This window comes from Pelmatolapia mariae, linkage group LG8, assembly GCF_036321145.2.
Source record: "Pelmatolapia mariae isolate MD_Pm_ZW linkage group LG8, Pm_UMD_F_2, whole genome shotgun sequence".
NCBI classification, from domain to species: domain Eukaryota; kingdom Metazoa; phylum Chordata; class Actinopteri; order Cichliformes; family Cichlidae; genus Pelmatolapia; species Pelmatolapia mariae.
In genome coordinates, this window is record NC_086234.1 from 22,761,926 (window position 1) to 22,781,995 (window position 20,070).

At 39.6% G+C, this 20,070-nt stretch overlaps 3 protein-coding genes across 4 annotated transcripts; 2 read left to right on the forward strand and 1 right to left on the reverse strand.

The window, feature by feature from the left end:
• Positions 1-512: 512 nt before the first annotated feature.
• Positions 513-10,626, reverse strand: plbd1b (phospholipase B domain containing 1b). 2 transcript variants are annotated; one of them, XM_063481591.1, is made up of 11 exons: positions 10,004-10,626; positions 9,275-9,497; positions 8,945-9,028; positions 8,075-8,216; positions 7,841-7,987; positions 7,345-7,489; positions 4,236-4,436; positions 3,109-3,249; positions 2,840-3,025; positions 2,583-2,689; positions 513-1,230 (listed from the first exon to the last, which is right to left on the reverse strand). In XM_063481591.1, exons 1-11 carry the CDS (start codon positions 10,107-10,109, stop codon positions 1,054-1,056), a joined length of 1,659 nt encoding a protein of 552 aa, XP_063337661.1. In that variant the 5' UTR covers positions 10,110-10,626; the 3' UTR covers positions 513-1,053. The 2 variants fall into 2 exon arrangements, with proteins under 2 accessions (XP_063337661.1, XP_063337660.1); XM_063481590.1 differs by lacking the exon at positions 2,840-3,025.
• A 123-nt stretch (positions 10,627-10,749) lies between these two features.
• cby1 (chibby 1, beta catenin antagonist) lies at positions 10,750-12,427 on the forward strand. The gene is made up of 5 exons (XM_063481592.1): positions 10,750-10,860; positions 11,087-11,185; positions 11,334-11,439; positions 11,560-11,672; positions 12,051-12,427. Exons 1-5 carry the CDS (start codon positions 10,855-10,857, stop codon positions 12,129-12,131), a joined length of 405 nt encoding a protein of 134 aa, XP_063337662.1. The 5' UTR covers positions 10,750-10,854; the 3' UTR covers positions 12,132-12,427.
• Positions 12,428-13,212: 785 nt separating this feature from the next.
• On the forward strand, positions 13,213-18,462 carry pdap1a (pdgfa associated protein 1a). Its single transcript, XM_063482142.1, has 6 exons — positions 13,213-13,383; positions 14,299-14,381; positions 14,471-14,545; positions 14,894-15,018; positions 15,106-15,257; positions 15,890-18,462. The coding sequence occupies exons 1-6, from the start codon at positions 13,371-13,373 to the stop codon at positions 15,922-15,924; spliced, it is 483 nt and encodes a 160-aa protein (XP_063338212.1). The 5' UTR covers positions 13,213-13,370; the 3' UTR covers positions 15,925-18,462.
• Positions 18,463-20,070: the final 1,608 nt, after the last annotated feature.

Here is a 20,070-nt window from a genome sequence, read left to right on the forward strand (position 1 = left end):
CACTTTCAAAGTAAAAGCTGTAATGGCTGCTACAGAAGAAAATCTTTTCTAATCAAGTTTTAAAAATGTTAAATTTTATCAAGGCAAAAAACAACAACAACAACAAAAAAAACTGTCTAGGCTGTCTAGGTTTATACTTCGCTTTTGTCATCTTACACTAATTGAGTGATGAATTTAACCTTCCCTTAGAGACTTTCAGTCTAGTGGTAAAAACATATTAGGAACTGACAAGTAGGTAAGAGTGGTTGAGAAATCTTATTTGTTATGCAGTCAAATGTTGCTTAAAATTGTTACTCGAGTTTATTCATTTTTCCCATAGATGCTATACATGGCAGTCAAATGTAATTATCATAACTGAGTATTTTTCTCTTTTTTGTCACCCAGATCAGAAACGTGAACCTTTTGTGAATATTTTATTTTGAAAATAACATCTTTTCCTTTCATATTTTGCACAAAAACAGTTGTTCTAGTTTTTGCGAATTTTATTTCTGTTTATATAGACAAAATGCACCACAGGTTATAATTTAATTTAGTATAATTAATATTAATGCAAACTTAGATAATTTTCTTCCACAATGTGCAAACCTGAGTAGATACTGCATAGAATTGAACTCAAAAACAAAAACACTGTAATTATAATAAATATAAAATGAACAGGATTTTCCTGATGGTTTAAATCCAAACGTTTGTGGAAACTTTACACAGAGTGTTAAAATAGCGCAAACAAGCCCACAATCCTTATGCCAGTTCAGAGTACTCTGTCACTAATAGATAGATGCTGTGAAATAAGACCAACACAACACTACATCACAAACACCTCACTGCATCTAGTGGCATCTAGTTCAGTATACTTCATTTTGATCATTTTTAGTTGTTGTTTGTTTTAAAATGGATTATTAAATTATTAATAAAAAACCACCAATGTTGGCAAAATAATCAAGTTTTTTACTCTCTGTTTAGCTGCACCAACAGGATTTTCAGTGTTGTGACGCAGGATTTGTGAATTTGAACACAGCTGCACATGGACGCATGGCATCTTCCAGGTCTGTGCTCTTATGGCTTGTCCAGCATGGGCCTCATGGTGATAAAGGGAAAGTTGTATGTGTGGGGGAGTCCCTGATGAATCGTGAAGTTAAAGGACTGCCATGAAAATGGGCGCAGACCCCCCTGGGTAGTGGGGCCATTTATTGTCTCGGCGACCAGCTGGAGGGCCATCTGGTAGTCCGTCACCTATACCGTGACACAGAAATGAGGAGGGAACAGGAACATGTGAAAGAAAGGTAATTTAATGCTTCTAATCAAATGTTGTTGCTTCATTTGAAATACTGGCTTCAACCACTGCACAATTTAACTTAAACTGAACTGAACAGAAATCTACAAATAATTAATGTGAATGAATCTTATAAACTGGGGAGAGTGTTTTCATATTTTGCCAGCAGCAAATATATTTTTTCACTTAATCTAGGAAATATCTAACAGACAGATTAACAACAGTGTTTGCACACACATTTACAAATGCTAGAGGTGATAACCTGGCCTTTATTCTAATACCACCAGGTGATATGACTAATATCACCTGGTGGCATATCTTGTTTGGGGCATCGGGCATCTATATTTGGACACTAGATTTACATATCGGTTTTATCGTCGCCATATTAGCACTGTGGATCACAGACAGTAGTCTAAATAAAAGATAGACTCACTGATTTGTGCAAGGCATTTCAGTTGTTTGTGAGCATAATTGGCCTAGACTGATTGACAAGGTGCAAGGTTTGTAATTCACTGTGATATAAAAATTAATGCTAGCTTTAGCAAGTAAAAAACGATTGGTTTAAAAAAAAAAAAGGTTCTTACTGGATGAGCTCATCTGCAGAATGTTTTTTATTACAAACAAATACCGAACAGCTGATGGGCAGATCAAACTGAGAATTTGAGGGCAATGCTCAATATTGTGGTAACAACTTGTCAATCATAGGTTAGACACGCCCTGAAACACACCCTGATATACTCCCTGTTTTACTCTAATGTACAGAATCAACATCTTGCTCTATTAAAAACAACCCACGCCTAGCAACTGAGACCATAAACATATTCATAACATATAAAACATTAACTCCTGCTGGTCATTAAAAAGAATGTGAGGTTTTTCCAAACTCAAGATGACTTCCATCTTATGTATATAGTCTAACTTGAAGGCTAATTAGCTCACTGACATTAACATTTAGCTTAAAGCACCACTTTGCCTGAAGCCCTGGCTCTTACAGTAAGTTGCAAATCTACAGAGTCTTTCTAAACAAACACAACATATACTGGAAACAGTAAAGTGTAATTAAATGTTGAGAGTGTAACTGAAATAGTTAAACAAATAACAAAAAGAGTAAAGAGAAAAACTGCAGCTTTAAAAAAACAGGGAATATAAAGGGCATGTGACAGCGGTGACTCATTAACCAAAGGTTATATCGGCAGACAAAAACACAACCAAAACACATGCTTTACTTTGTATTTTGTTTTTATCCTCACACTGTGACACGCGTAACAGATCTCAGAGCTGATTCTGGCCTAATGTGCTGGTGTCCTCTGACCTTAGTGTCGTAGCAGCCCCCTGGCCGTGGCCTCCTTGGTCTCAGGTCGTTACGGCAGCAGATGGTTTTGCAGGGATGGCCCTTTGAGTAGGGATCTTTCTTGTAGTCTGAAACAGAAGCAGCCTGACGTTTAGTCATGCTGCTTTCACTTTGACGGGAACAAAAATATCCTGGGCTATTTGTGTTTTCTGTGAAGTGCTTTGAGCTCCAGAGCGGACATACAGCGCGAGGAACAATAACTCTGTTGTTTCACCTACTGTTGTATCTCATCATGCGTTTGAGGGAGCTGAGGTCGGACACCTTGGCTTGGTCCCTGCGGAGGATTTTGGCTCGGGGACAGAGATCATAGGAGAAGTCTTCCCCGTATCTTTTCCACATCACACTGTACCCACTCAGGTTGTAAATTTCAGCATGAAATGGTATATTGTATGACGGCCAATAACCTGTTAAATGGAGCACACTGGAGGCGGAGGTCTCTCAGAAATCAACAACAGCAGTAATCACACAGATACAGGTGGTTTCTTACCTCTGCGTAACGCCCGAGTCTGATCGGAGTGCATGACTTTGCTAGGAATCTGCTCTACAACAGTCAGAGCTCCATCCCTGATGCTTTTACTCAGAGAAATCCTGCTCAGGTCCACCACCATGTACTGGCTGTTATATGTGCCTGAAATACAAAGGAAATACAGATCCACTCCTTCCTGTGCCATGGACACTTGGATTTTGTGTGTCAACAAATATTGGAGGGATTATGTGAGATGTGGTACAACTTTGGAAATCCCTCAGCTTGGGAAAAAAAACCTTAAAATGCCTTTAAAAAATCAGAAATCACTGGTTGAGTTAAAGATACTTATTCCATTTGCTAATAAATACAAGTTAAGCATGTTGTGAGTTGCAGATGATCTCATCATAACACCGTTTGTTTTCTCCAACTTTATCAAATGACCCCCCCCCCCAAGCTTTACTACAAAAGCTTTATTTACCTTTACTCACTACAAGACCAATACTGAAGTCATGTAGTCGGTCTAGCTCATGTTGCTGCATGTTAGCTATCCTACTGTTAGCTTACATGTACAGTCTTGCATGCACCTGAGGGATTTGGATCTAGAGAGGGAAGCACATAAACTTTTGGCTTATTAGATACATATTTGCACATGCCATATAAACCTAAAACATAACCCGATCTGAATGAAATGACATCACGGTCTGCAGGTCACTGCAATAGCTTGGCAGGATGGTGAATTTGAGCGCCAATTCTGCTGTTTGTTAAAGAGCTGTCAGTCTCAAGAACACCCTGTCCTGTTCTCTCCTCTGCCCTCCATAGCAACGTGACGTGAAAGATCAAAGCAGCCTTCCCAATTAACACACACAAGCATTGTGTAATTGAGAAGGACGGTGTGTTTGAGAGACTGCTAAATCTCTATGGACATGTGTCCTGTGAATTTTTGCATTGCCAGGATTACATCTGAAAGCCAGAAGGCAGGGCAATAACAGCATGCATTAGTGTGAATTAGTGGCTCCATATTCTTAATTATGTTATTTTTAAAAAGTGATTTGATGGCTGTTTTTCCATATTTGTGGCTTACTTTGGTTTTGAATAAAGCCTCAAAACTCAACCACCGCTTGCCTTAATTGACATCACTGAAATCTCACCTGAGTTGTATCTGGAGAAAACCTGCGCCCACTTCTCTCCGGTGTGCGCCAGACTGTTAGCCAGTCGGACCCTCTGCCAGGCCAGCAGGCTGTGAGGGCTGAGCTGAGAGAACAGAGAGGCATTGAAGACGCCGATGGAGGTCTGAGTCATCAGCAGGCCGCTCCCAAGGAGGTAGAAGTCATCCAGAGACATCAGGAAGCCTGGAGGAGGAGAACACGCAGCAGGTTTCTTTTTGACAGTCAGCAAAGGAGTGGGGGTGGGTTGGGGGTCATTTGATAAAGTTGGGGCAAACAAACAGTGTTGTGATGAGATCATCTGCAACTCACAACATGCTTAACTTGTATTTATTAGCAAATGGAATAAGTATCTTTAACTCAACCAGTGATTTCTGATTTTTTTAAAGGCATTTTAAGGTTCTTTTAAGGTATTACAGTAATATTAATTTGTTATTAAAATATATAAAGTCAAGTGAAACAATCCTGCTTTTTATGATTACTTGTCTTGTTATTTTTATTTATATAGCACATATAAAAAGGGAACAGAGCTTTTAGTTGCTCCTTCACATGTGTGGACCTCTGATTATGTGCTAATGAACTCTGGAAGGAGATGCAGGCTCCTGTTGTGCAATAATAAATATTAATTTGCCAGTTAAGCTGATAAATGAACAGCTCGTGTGGGACAGACAGATAAGCAGAGAGGTTTTGCTGTAACTGCATTTTTAAAATCATTCATCTGTTAATTTATGCTGAGGTCTGTGTTTATTAAAGTGTGGCTTAATCCAAGGTGATTTTCTCCTATCATGACAATAAAGTAATCTTGCCTTGTCTCAAATAACTGCATGCTTCCTGAAACGATTTGCACACAGCAATAAAAATGATGTCCCAGTTTCTTTTAGCAAGTCTTTAGCATCTTTTAGCTCAGACGTTTTCAGTTTTCTGGTCTGCAACTTTATTGTTTTGATTCACTCAGGAAGCTATTTTTAGCATATAAAATCTGAAAACCCAGTATACAGTATAATATCTGGACTCAACAACAGCCACACAGTGTTTGTGACCAGCTGGTGAACATGGGTCATCAGTCAGCCCATAAAGTACTACATTTTGTATTTCCCTCAGCATTTAGCTCTGATGAATTGGTGGTGCATTAAAGTATTTATATTTAATGCACCACGTGCATTCTAATATTACTCTGTATCCACTTGATACGTAACTGTATGCTAACATGTTTCCCACTGTGGTCATACGTTAGTGCTGTGCTGATCACCAACAAATGTGAGCACTTCAATAAAAGCATTATTTTATAGAGTTTGTGTGTGCTCCTATAATGCCACAATTTCTCCCAGTAGTGGATGTCACAGCAAATGTGCAATGCTAAAAGAAACTGCAAAATACCCAAGTGATACATCACAAACTCTACAGGCCTGAGTTACCATGTTAAATATTAACATTAAGCACAGTGCAATTAGCAAAAGACTGAACAAGCATTTCCAAGAAAGAGCCTCTTCTCTCCAAAAAGAACACTGGAGCACGCCTCAATCTGCAAAATTGTAGCTAAATAAGTCACAAAACCTCTGGACCAAGAAGACCACAAGACCGTAGTGTGCAGCGCTACATTTGCTGAAAACCAAACACAGCATATCAGCACAAACACCTCATACCAACTGTCAACACTGCGGTGGAGGCGTGATGATCTGAGACCTTTGTGGTCACCGAGTCAAGCAAGAACTCCTCTGTGTGCCAAAGTGTTCTAGAGTCAAACGTGACGACATCTGTCCGATAGCTAAAGTTTGGCTCAAATTGGTTCGTGCAACATGTCAACAATCCCATGCACAGCAACAAATCTACAACAGAATGGCTAAAAAAAGAAAAGAATGAAAGCTCATAGACCCAGTCAAAGTTCAGACCTCATCCTGACTGAATGCTGTGGCTGGACCTCAGGAGAACGCCCCCAAACCTCAATACACTGAAGAACCTTGTAAAGAACAGTAGATTGAAGTTCCTTCACAGTGATGTGAGAGTCTTTTAAAGTCATAAAGAAAACAATTATTTCAAGTTATTGCTGTTAAAGGTGCTTTTCATGGCACTCCATGCTATGCTGTGAAAACTTTATTTTCATGTGACTTTATGACTTTTGTTAAAGATATGAATATCATGCTCATGAATCGCAAGTACCAGAAGTGTTATCAGCATTCCTTTTCCGATTGCGTGTATTATAATTATTTCAAGTTTCAACTTGTCATACTACTTTTATGATAACACCAGGTAGAATTACTCTATACTACTTTGTATTCTATACATGAAAAGGAAAAATAATAAGCTCGTCTGAAAACACCTCCAACTCCTGCACTAGAAGTACAACTGCCTCTTCTGCTGGAGGTGTTATTAACAATAAAAGCCAGATGTCTTTGAATATTTCCACCACTGAGACTGCCCAGCATCTTTTCTTGTTCTCATGGTGCTGACCTGCAGTGCATGATAAATCCTCAGTACTGTTAGAGGGGAAGCAGCTTAGGAAGGCCGCAGGGGGTACACATCACCTCTGCTGACCCCATTGTATTTCATCTCTTTGTTTCAATATAGTGAGGTGATATCCTTGGCCTGATGCTCTCTAAATATAGTGCTTTAAAACCACTTGTGTCCTGATAGCACTGTAGTCCACAAGAGGATTTTTTATGGCCTGGTCCACTTGACAAATCTTTGGCCACAAAATTTCTCAGTCTCCTCTAACTCTACACCGAGGGGAGTGTAGCTCCGTTCGAGCATGTGCATAAACACATGCGGGATTCAGTGTTTTCTTATTACTGCCTAAGCTGCATGCTTTGCAGGAGAATTGTGTCGAGTAGGAAATGTTCATTGGGGATTTGGGTTAATTCCTAGATGTCAGTGTTCATATTTTCCCTTGTGGATCAAGGATAAGAAGTTCACCTCACCTCGGAGCTTTTGCAAGAAAGAAGTGAAGTCTGTTCTTTGAAAAAACCCCTTCTTCTGCAAATTGATCTTTTTTTCCAAAGTTACTCGAGACACATTGATTATTTGAGTATATTTATGAATATAAGTGTGCGGTTGTGCGGCTCTTATACTGTATGTGATATAGTGGGAGTGTGTGTACCAGGGTAGCTGCTGAATGACATCTTTCCAGTGGCTACGTGTGTGTCAGACACCTTGAAGTCCCAGTGTTTATAGATACGCATGGTGGCTGCATAAGTATACCAGCTAGAGTGGCCGACTAGCAGGTTCTCAAAGCCTGGAAGAACCTGAGACACAGAGAAGAGAGAGAGAGAGAGAGAGAGAGAGAGAGAGAGAAACATCTATATTTTTAAAAGAAACAAGATATAATCACTGAATCATAAAAGAAAGAGTTTAATGTGGATGCAACTTTATTAAGATACATTAAAGAGGTCTTAAAAAATCCAGTAGCACACATCCATTTGAACTTTGTTCCATAGATTGGTGTACGTGAAAGAGGAAATAAGCCCCTTGCAATAGCCTTTTACACTCATCTAAAAGAAGAAAATCCTGCTCACAGAGGCCAATAAAAGCAGTTAGGTTTGTGTTGAGGTTTTCCCAAGGGCTCCCTCACATGAGCCAAATGAGCTTGGCCTAACCTTTATGAGAGCTGTGCAGTGGCCCATTCCAGGCATCCTGAAAGCGCCGGACCCTGTGGAGGAGTTGGAGCGAGGTGTCAAAGCTGGGACAAGATCCAAGAGGTCACCGACACCATTTAGAAACTGGACCGTGAACGCTGATAGAGGCTGCGCAGGAGGGAAAGAGCAAGTGGCAAGAGATCCATGAAATGACTGTGACAACTCTCTCACAACCACAAACACACACATACACACCTCCCTGTGTTTGCTTTTGGCCCACAGTGCAGCTCCTGCATGGAGTCCATCCAGCTGAGCCAGGATCAGTCCCATATGCTTCCACAAGGGGTCACTGTTTCTCCTGAGCTTCACCTGCTCTCTGGCCCACTGGTCTTGTTTGCTGGGGTTTATTCAAATTTTAGAATCAACGTTTGTCTCTTGATGGTGCAGTTTTACATCACTCTAACAATCAATAGGTGCATAAATATAATTTGTAAATTCTGTATAGACAGTTGACAGTTATGAGGCACTATCACAGAATGTATATATAAGATGGATGTAGACGTCCGCTGCCTAAAAGAGTCTTGTAAAGTTTTCAACTAAGCTTTGCGATCTTTGGTGTTTTGCTGTCTTGAACCCAGGTGTGGCGGTAAAGGTGTGAATATGACAGAGAACTGACGCATACCACTGCATGCTTTAAATTTACACAGCTGTGAATGAGAAAGTATTTGACTTTCATAACAATGACCACATCACCAGAATTTATCAAGTAAGACTTAAGACTGAGCCCATAAACTTAGTGTTTCCTGAGGTCACAGATTAAGTGAGCATTAAGATAATTTCCCTAGACTTCTACACAGTCTTTTTGCCAACAGGAGAGTCACCTCCTGCAGGCTATTAAAAGCAGAGAAGGGTTGAATCACTTACCTTACAGATTGACTTTTGAAACCTTGAAGCTACACCCATCTTTTATATACACTCTGTGCACAATACTGGTTAATCAAGCCTCTGAAAAAGCATCTTAAAGGCAATGGAAAACAAAGAGAAACGCTTATAAATCCAGTATTAGACATGGGATTACTCTTAGCTTAACCCATGGCTTTGATTTGATATAATTTAACACTGTACCTCAAAAAGTTTTTCAAGGGCTCCAGAACCTTTTCATCCTTGATCAGCTGAGGGTACATGTTGGAGTAATGACTGAACATCTGTCTGCAACGGAAGGAGAATAAGCAGTGAGGGATTAGCCCACATAAAAATAGTCCACATGTTACAGCCAGAGCTAGCAGCTACACCTAATAAGAAATGTAATCAAAGTGTAACGATATATTAACTGAAGTTGACCTGTATCTGCATTAGGTGTCGGACTGCATTGCTGCCACATAATTGGCTCACTTGAAAATTGCATTTATAGTGCTTAGTGTATTTTCATGCTTGCACTTAGCCTGTGCTGCTCACCCAGCAGTGAGGTAACCTTCCAGGTAGCCAGCCAAGAAGAAAGTGGTCTCATCTTCCTGAGTGATTCCTCCATAGCCTGCATTGATCTCCAGGATGCCCCATCCTGAGAGGAGCAGAGTGTCGTTGAAGTACCCATAGGCTTCCCCCTCCGTCTCCATCAACCCCTCCTTCAGGATCACACTTTTCTGGGCAGCATCCCAGTGCACAGTGGCCTCTTGGAGTTCTACCATTGTAGAAGGATGGGTTACATGCTTGAGGTTAGATAACACACATTATGTAAGATAATGTCATGACACCAATAGAATAATTACAACAGCTTTCTCATGTGTTGCTATTTTCTGTCAAGTTAATATTACCTGCATATTAATATTATAAGGACACTAAAACAATGTTGTATTCGTGTCCTTGCTTGAATATACAAGCATTTTTTTCAACTTACATTTGTTAACATAAGTGTTACAAAAACATTTAAAAAAAAGAAAACGTGCTTAAATGCATTTAAATGGCTATGGTATTTCGAGTTACATGTTCAAATCATGTTACATTTTAAAACTGTTCAATTTAGCCTGGAGAGAACAAAGTAACGGTCCATTAAAGAAAAGCTATATAAGACATAACCATACGCCTTCTTTTATAGCGGTAAAGATATTTATTTTGTGTTTAGCGGAGTTATAGGGATATAAAATTGGTTCCCGCCGTGTACAGACACGCCACAGTAAGGTTACTCACGGTAAGTTTGGAGCTTGACGTTCGCTCTTCTGAATACATCCGTGGATTTTACGGATACAGCTAAAGTGCTCAGCAGTACGCAGAGTGCCATTCTGCGTGTATCCATGTCAGCCGTGGAAGTCTGTGTTGTATCTGCCTCTCGCCTAGTTAGACACGCATATTCTTCAAACGTATTAGGATTTATATGTGAAGATTTTCTTCTACAGACAACGAAGCACTTAAATGGTGTCTAAGGTGCTTGTACGACAGCGAAAAGAAGAACACCCCAGATGGGACTCGAACCCACAATCCCTGGCTTAGGAGGCCAGTGCCTTATCCATTAGGCCACTGGGGCCGTGTACAAAGTGAGGCGGGGCCAGTGTACTTCAACCACAGCCGTAACCTACTGATAGTGTTTGTATTATCTGTACTTTTTGTACATTATCATTATCTGCATTGTGCTGTTCATAATAGTCAATTTAATGTATGGAGTTATTTTTTTTTAATTATATGAGCTCATCCGAATAAAATATTAAAGCGTCGTACCCCAAAGACGGTAAACGATCACCATAGTGACGTTCCGTTACACGGGTTGTTCCATTATCATTCAGAAACAGGAAGATCTTACGAAATTCTAACCAGTAGGTATTAAAATGTGAATACGATACCCCCACAAAAAGGTGTAAAACGATGGATTAAATTTTAGTTTCTTTAAAGGTATTATGGTGGACATTTTTTCCCAAATAGTTTGTGCTAAAGTCGTGTAATGTTTCAGGATTGCCTACTTTGGACAAATGGAAAATTCGCACTTGCGCAGTGGCAAGCATGTTCTGCCAGAAACGGATACAGATCAACTTAAATAAATACTCTGTATGGAGGTAAATATGTTAGCTGTATATTTAAATTGAAACAGCATTACCTAAATAATCTGAGAGGCAGGAGATAGTTTCATTAAATTGTGAGATATAAGTGATTCACGCAGCTAGCCAGCTAGCATTAATTTGGTCGTGCACCGCTAACGACGGTAAACACAGTGAGAAGCTAGGTGAAGCTAGCGTTATCTTAAAAATAGTAATTCCCATTCGGGTGTCGTCTCTGATACAGGACCTTAAAAGATCTCTGAGGATGCCTCTGTTTGGAAACCCATTTAGTCCTAAAAAGGTTCCTCCACGCAAATCCGCCTCCTTGTCCAGCCTCCACACGGTGAGTTAATGAATTTTAGCATCATTCACACACTGGAAACACTAGTTGTAGATTACGTTTAGGGGGGGTGGGGGGGGGCGTTAATCTGCATAACATCCTGAGAGATAGCATTCACCGTTATTTATACCTTTTTATCTTTTTTTTTTAGTTGGATCGTTCAACTCGAGAAATAGAGCTGGGCCTTGAGTATGGACCTCCTGTGATGAATATTGGAGGTCAGGTATTGAAATTTGAAGAGGGACAGTGGATAACAGGTAATGGGTTTTCTGAATAATTACCTTTTAGTTCTGTGTGTGTGTGTGTGTGTGTGTTATTATCAACGTGTGGCCAACACAGCATAAACTCTGTTTTTTTTTTCTCCTTTGTGAAACCAGAATCTGGTGGAAATGTGTCTAGTAGGGAAGTTCAGCGGCTTAAGAAAAAAAATATCCAGCTGGAGGAGGAGAATAACGTATTAAAACTAAAGATTGAACTTCTCCTGGATATGGTAAGACCAATTGTCATTACATTGTGAGTAATATTATGGATGCAATATGAGGCTCTGAGGTAGGAAAGGGTTTTTTTTTTTGCCTCCTCTGTAAAGCTGTTATAACTGCATAATACTGCTTTTTTATAGGCTGCATATTATATTTAAGTTATAAATGTAATTACCAGTTCATTCAAGTATATAACCCTTACTTTTTCTCTTTTTTTTGACTTTTATTTATATCTTATGAACTTTTATTATATAGTTCCTAAGTACAGCACTTTGTTTCAGCTGTGGTTGTTTTAAAGTGCTTTATAAATAAAGGTGATGATGATGATGACGATAACCCGGTTTGTCGCAAAATGAGTAAAATAGTGATCTTTAATCTTTTCCTTCAAGTTAACGGAGACTACCGTAGAGTATCACCTGATGGAGAAAGAAGTGGAAGAAGTCAAGACTCAACATCGAAGGAAAAAATGACAGATCTGATCTAGTGCCACCATTGAATAAAGTGTTTTCTTCCAAGTAAATCTTTTTGTATCATAGATAACAGGAAAAAAGTAAAAATATCATCCATTTTCCTCACAATGAGGATTCTTGTGTGTTACATTTCACTCTTTATTTTCCACTTACTGTATGTGTTCTGTTTTTAATTTGTTGAATTATTTCACCTTAAAAACCTTCTTTGTTCAATACACAGCCTATTTTCTACACTTTGTACATCTGTATGTGATGTAAAACCTGCTTTTTAATTTAATTTTTTTCTATTTTCTCTTTGGATTAAAAGTAAATTCCATTGACAAAAGGCATTTCTTTCTTTTTGTTTGACTTTCGGTTTTTAGAAAATAACATTTGTGAATTGTTGGATTCATAGCAGCTCTAAAAATATACAGTAAAACATTAGAAAGAAAAAATTAAGAAAAGTAAGGTTTCATTCACTATTTCAGCTTTTCATTCAGCCCCACATAGTATAAGAGCAAAAACCTATATACAGTATGCCTTCCATATACTTACTGAGTAACTTTTGGGTGGTCAGAATTATTTATAAGTATTTTTAATACATAGCATACAGGGCTTCACTTTTTGTACATTGTTTTTTTTTTTTTTTTTAAATTTAGCTAACAAAGAGAATAAAAACATGCTTTTGAAACAGGCTCAAACCCGTGAAAGGAAATCACAAACTCCGAGGCTGTATCTGTATCTTGAATGTCAGCATTCCCAACCGACCAATAAAGCTTGATTTATGCGTGAATTATGTTATGTTGTTCAGTCATAGGCGTTTATTGAGCACTGTATAAAAGTTTTATTTACTACAGTCATAGGTAGAGAAAATAAAGACAATGCCAAAACGATCAGTTTATCTAACAAAATGCAGTTCTAAAAACTTGAATTCAAATAATCAAATATATGATTGTGATTTTATTTATTTATGCATTATTATATTATTAAACAGATAAGCGTTACATGCCACTTTTATGAATGATTAAGTCTCTTTATCCAATTGGTCAATGCACCTTTCAGTCAAATGCGCAGTGCTGCTCAAAGTCCCAAGTGCGCATGCGTACGTCTCCGCGAGCGAAAGAGGCGTCTGCCAATAGCGGGAGAGACGAAGTACTTTTTATTCTTTTCATCTAGCACTTTAAATCACCGGCGTTTCGAGTGAACTGTTGTATTATTCTTTGACGTTGTGGTGGACTTTTATAGAACTCACCTATAACAATGCCTCGTGGTGGTAAGTATTAAAACGAAAATTCACATAATGTGCCTCTTTTTGCGAGTACATTTTAGCTAGCGGATCATTAGCCCTTTGAATTCACACATGCTTAGCATGTTTAGCATGCTACATAGTTAGCATAATGTAATTTGCCGGTAAGAACGGTTTATTAAAGGCACTGGAGACGTACCGATATCAAATTATTTATTTGTACTCACGTGAGCTCAGATGACGACTTGGTGTTAACTTAAACCTCAATAGTCTTTTTTTGTTTTGTTTTTTGGTTGCTTGCTTTCACCCGCTAATACCATGCGCAGAGAAGAACGCATCCGGGTCAGTTTACACACATAATCAGTTATTGAAATTTCTATTTGGAGGTTGTCTTCGTACCAGTTTACCATCACAAATATATGGTCAAACTATTCGGGGTTTTTTTCTTTGTCTTTGTCGGTACATCCTTCTAACAGTCATCGGCCGTTAGATTTGCCGGTGAGGGGAGCTGGCCCTCTATAAACGTCAGTGTGACTCATCGGCGCTCACAGTATCTTCTCTTCACGCAGCAGGCTGTGTGGATTTCTGAAGTCAGGTTGTGAATTGTGTCATCAGCCAAAGATAGCTCTGGGCACTTGTTCTCAAATATATGGCTACATGGTGAGAGAGGACCAGTATTTTCATAGTTGTTTCTACCCAGTGATTAACTTTGCAGGTTACTTATAAGTTATCAACTCCCCCCCCCCCCCCCCCCCCCCCCCGCCGCCTCAAATTGCTGATTGTATTGTCAGAATGTTAATTCTGTTCATCTGGATGCAGCATTTTCAGTGGGAGCACGTTTTCGTCACTTATTCAAGTGACTTGTTTAATGGAGGAGAGTATACATATGTTGCTGATAGATGCAGTCTTTTTGCTACTGACAGCTTAAAAATTGTCTTGCAGGGAAAAAGGGCCACAAGGGCCGCGGGAAGCAGTTCAGCAACCCTGAAGAGATTGATCGTCAGATGAAAGCCCAGCGAGAGATGGTGAGTGAAAGTTGTTGTTTTTTTTTTTTTTGTAACAAATACGTGATTACCTTAAAAGACATAGTATGACTGTATGTCTATTTTAACAGGAAGAAAATGGTGGTGCAGAGAAAGAGGGCTCTTCAGAGTCTGAGGAGGAGAGCAGCAGCGATGACGAGTCTGAGGTGAATGGGTTACTAATTTGTCAGTGGGTGAATGTGTGTTTATTTATCTGTGTGTTTGTGTGAGAACCTGAAAATGCATCTTTTTTTGTTTTTCACTGAATGCTTACTGTCAACAGCACCGTTTAGACAATTATTCCTTTTCCTTAGTCATCTGAACTGACCAACAATCACACACAGATATGTTGTACACATTTGGCACCACACCATAAATAACATGATGGACCAAGAAATGTCTTTATAGGAAAACAACTACACCCAAATGATTCATTACATCTACAGCTGTACACGCTTCTTAAAGCTAGTTTGTGTAGAGATTGGTGTTACAAAGGTTTTTCTTTCTTTATGTAGGTTAGAAAGAGGAGTGGAGTGGAGGGGCTTATTGAGATTGAGAATCCCAATCGTGTCGCTCAGAAGAGCAAAAAGGTAGCTGAAATAGACGTCAGCGCTCCCAGAGAGCTTTCTCGCAGGGAGAGGTGGGTGTCAAACAAAAGATGTTTTGGTTTGTGCTTCATACCTTTTCAAGGGGACTAAATATTACTATCTTAATGTATCTTTTTCAGGGAAGAGATAGAAAAGCAGAAATCAAAAGAGCGCTACATGAAACTTCATCTTGAGGGTAAGACTGAGCAGGCCAGAGCTGATCTCGCCAGACTGGCTATCATCAAGAAACAGAGGGAGGAGGCTGCCAGGAAGCGAGAAGAACTCAGGAAAGGTAAGAATAGTGAAAATTGTGCAGTGTGGAGAAAGTATACACCTTGCTGCTCATTTAAATAGCTGCTTTAAAAAATATGTTGTTTCTGAAAATGTGCATGAGTGCACAGAACCACAGATTTATCCAAGATTTATTTCAAACTACATCTCTGTAACATCTCTAAAAGTTTGTAGATAACAATCTATCTGTCTGGAGCAGAGTGACTGCATCATGCTTGTTTCTGTGGCTTTTATATCGTGAGTAATGGAGCACTTTGCGTCCTCAGTGAGTTGAGCTGCAACACAAAAGCTCCAGAACATGATTCAACATACCCTCTCTGGCTTGGGGCTGTAAGAGGATTTGAGATTTGTTTGTACAGGGGAAAAAAAAAAACCTTTCTGTGTAGACAAAGTGTTGTACTGCCAGAGAATACAAATGCATTTTTCTGAAATGAGACAGGGCAGGAACTTCTAAGAAAGCGCCAGGATGTCAGATGTTTGCAAGGCTTGCTGCTTTAGTGTGCCGTTCTCATAATTACAATAACCAGCAGGAGACTTTATGACTCAGATTGTTTGGATGGGTTTTATGGAAATGTTTAGTACTTTGAAACTCAAAGCTTTGCACTGTTTTCTTTTTTTGTCATTTTTCATCAGAGAAAGAAGCGGAAGAAGCCAAAGCAAAGCGCTAGTCCTCCACCTGAAAGCTTCGCCATGTACTTCACTCTCAGAGGGATGGAGGGAGAAGCAGAGGAGAACGGGGAGGGGACCATTATGGGTAGTGTCAGATCAGGACTGCTCTTAAACTCCTGTACCTCATTTTAAATCAGAAGTTCGTGGGGCTTCCACGGCAAGAGAAAACAGGTGGAACAAAACAAGATGAAGAGAAATGGAACATTTGGAATGCCTCCAGTTTTCTTTAAAACTCCTTCAAGGTTCCAGAGGAAACAATCGCAGGTTTTCCAAGTGCTTCACAGCCTCTTCATTGTTCCACACCTACCAGGTTTTTAATTCAAAAGCTGCTGAAGTTATTTGCATTCCTTTTGATTTGTGCATTTTTTTTAAACAAGATTACCTAATAGAAGTTTACTGGTCATGTAAAATTGAGCATGCATGAGGATTTCTTTGGTGCTTTACTTTTTCTCCAGTTTTAACTGTTTTGTAAGAACGCAAATCAGCGACAGGAGAAGGAAAGAACATTATTAAACACATGAACTGATATAGGAAATACACTCTGGACTTTACTACTTTGTTCTAGGTTTAAAATGGTATGCTGCAGCTCAGTTATCAGAAATCAGTTGAGTTGATATTTTGCATAAACTTTTTCTCATTCTTCTCACTCCATTAGAGCAAAATCAAAATTTCCAGACACTGTTGTCCCATTTTTTTTTTTTCAGTTTGCCATTGATATGAAAACAGATTTTTAATTGGAAATTTACAGAGTGGAAATAATTGGCTGTTGTCTCCACCACAGCAAGGCATTATATCGTTATTTGGCTTGTCTTATGTCCCGTGATTGTTTTCAGTACTTTCTTACCTTCTATCAACTTACTGTTCATGTTTCTTGGCCTTAGACCACCAGGAACAGCCCATGAAATTCCTTTAAAAAATTGCTTTTTCTTTGGGGGGGGGGGGTGATGTACCTGTATTTAAAAGTTTAATCTAAAACATCCTCAGTATTTTTGGCCTTACGCTGTTTCTAGTGACAGCTTCTGTATTTCTGTAGCAGAGTGTGTCTTTTGTCGCCTTGTTAAAGTTTACATGACACCAGCTCACTGTTTTTTCTTCTGTAAGTAAAGTGCTACAGTTAACATACACATACTTTCTTAGGTACATTACCAGTCAGCAGTAATGCACTTATATACATAAGCACCACTAAAAACAGCTTCCAGATGGTGGCCCGGCTCCTCTCACAGAGCAAAAAAACCCCGAATGTTATTAACTTCACAAAGAGGATTTTCTGCAGGGCAGCTTAATTGTTTAGACTTAACAGGTGAACATAATAAATTGGTCATTATGTGGTGCGTTGGAAATTGTCTTGAACAGAATTATGGTGTTTGCTACGATGTTCACTGGACAAACTGTTGAAACCATGAGGTGTAAGAGATGTTTTCCCTCATGTATTTGAAGTGATTTGAAACAATAAACTGATCAGCTGGGTTGCTGCATCTAATTTAAACTGCAAGCATTGGACTGTTTCATCTGCTCACCTAACACGGTAAAACATGTTGTTCTGATAAACGGATTAATTTGGATTGGCCTGAAAGTTATAGCGCACTTGTGCCAGATGCCAAACTACAGTCAGGTCCATAAATATTGGGACATCGACACAATTCTAACATTTTTGGCTCTATACACAACCACAATGGATTCCAAATGAAACGAACAAGATGTGCTTTAACTGCAGAGTGTCAGCTTTTATTTGAGGGTATTTACATCCAAATCAGGTGAACAGTATAGGAATTATGACAGTTTGTATATGTGCCTCCCACTTCTTAAGGGACCAAAAGTAATGGGACAGTTGGCTTCTCAGCTGTTCCATGGCCAGGTGTGTGTTATTCCCTCATTACCCCAATTACAATGAACAAATAAAAGGTCCAGAGTTCATTTCAAGTGTGCTGTTTGCTTTTTGAACCTGTTGCTGTCAACTGCCAGGATGAGATCCAAAGAGCTGTCACTACCAGTGAAGCAAGCCATCATTAGGCTGAAAAAAACAAAAACCCATCAGAGAGATTGCAAAAACATCAGGCGTGGCCAAAACAACTGTTTAGAACAGGGGTGTCGAAGTCCAGGCAGGTTTTAGATCTCACCCTGGCTCAACACACCTGAATCAAATGATTAGTTCATTAGCAGGCATCTGGAGAACTTCAAGACATGTTGAGGAGGTCATTTAGCCATTTGAATCAGCTGTGATGGATCAAGGACACATCTAAAACCTGCAGGACACCGGCCCTCGAGGCCTGGACTTCGACACCTGTGGTTTAGAACATTCCCAAAAAGAAGGAACGCACTGGTGAGCTCAGCAACACCAAAAGACTAGGAAGACCACAGAACACAACTGTGGTGGATGACCAAAGAATCCTTTCCCTGGTGAAGAAAACACCCTTCACAACAGTTGGCCAGATCAAGAACACTCTCTAGGAGGCAGGTGTATGTGCGTCAGAGTCAACAATCAAGAGAAGACTCCACCAGTGTGAATACAGAGGGTTCACCACAAGATGTAAACCTTTGGTGAGCCCCAAAAACAGGCAGGCCAGATTAGAGTTTGCCAAACGACATCTGAAAAAGCCGTCGCAGTTCTGGAACAACATCCTATGGACAGATGAGACCAACATCAACTTGTACCAGAGTGATGGGAAGAGAAGAGTATGGAGAAGGAAAGGAACTGCTCATGATCCTAAGCATACCACCTCATCAGTGAAGCATTGTGGTGGAAGTGTCATGGCGTGGGCATGTATGGCTGCCAGTGGAACTGGTTCTCTTGTATTTATTGATGATGTGACTGCTGACAAAAGCAGCACAATGAATTCTGAAGTGTTTCGGGCAATATTATCTGCTCATATTCAGACAAATGCTTCAAAACTCATTGGACGGCGCTTCACAGTGCAGGTGGACAACAACCCAAAGCATACTGCAAAAGCAACCAAAGAGTTTTTGAAGGGAAAGAAGGGGACTGTTTTGCAATGGCCAAGTCAATCACCTGACCTGAATCCGATTGAGCATGTATTTCACTTGCTGAAGACAAAACTGAAGGGAAAATACCCCAAGAACAAGCAGGAACTGAAGACTGTTGCAGTAGAGGCCTGGCAGAGCATCACCAGGGATGAGACCCGGCGTCTGGTGATGTCTATGTGTTCCAGACTTCAGGCTGTGATTGACTGTAAAGGATTTGCAACCAAGTATTAAAAAATGAATGTTTGATTTATGGTTCTTATTCTGTCCCATTACTTTTGGTCCCTCAAGAAGTGGGAGGCACATTTGCAAACTGTTGTAATTCCTACACCGTTCACCTGATTTGGATGTAAATACCCTGAAATAAAAGCTGACACTCTGCAGTTAAAGCATGTCTTGTTCGTTTCATTTGGAATCCATTGTGGTGGTGTATGGAGCCAAAAATGTTAGAATTGTGTCGATGTCGCAATATTTATGGACCTGACTGTATGTCCAGTTCCGTACAAACGTCTCAAGCCACTCCTAATTCAAAACGTATATATGATAATAGGTAAATGGGTGCAGTGATTAAATATAATGTGCAAAAATAAATGCAGTAAATGAGGCAAAAACAGTTTATACAATTCTAATGAGCTTGAAAATCAGTATTTGGGATGAGTGCCTTTATTCTTCAATACATCCTGAACTCTCAGGCACCTTTCTTGTCATTTCTTTAAGTAGTCTTCAGGAATAGTTCTCCAGGTTTCTTGAAGGACATTCAAAGGTCTTCTTTGTTCTGCTCTTTGTCAAGATGATCCCACACTACATCAATAATGTTGAGGTCTGGACTCTGGGATGACCAATCCGTGGCTGATAGTGCTCCGTTGTCTGTGTGTTTGGGATCATTGTCATACTGAAAAATGAAGCTGTTACCAATCAGACACTTTCTGTATGGTATTGCATCATGAATCAAAATCAAATGGTGCTTTTTTGCATCAAGAATTCCATCAATTTTGACAGGATCCTCAAAATCACTGGCTTAAATGCAACCCCGAACCACAACAGAGCATCCACCATGTTTTTCAGATGACTTTAGACGCTCACTGTACTTCTCTTGAGTTATATTTTACTGTATTATACCTGTTAAACTGTGTTATCTTTGGTATTTTTCATGGCTTCAGCTAAAG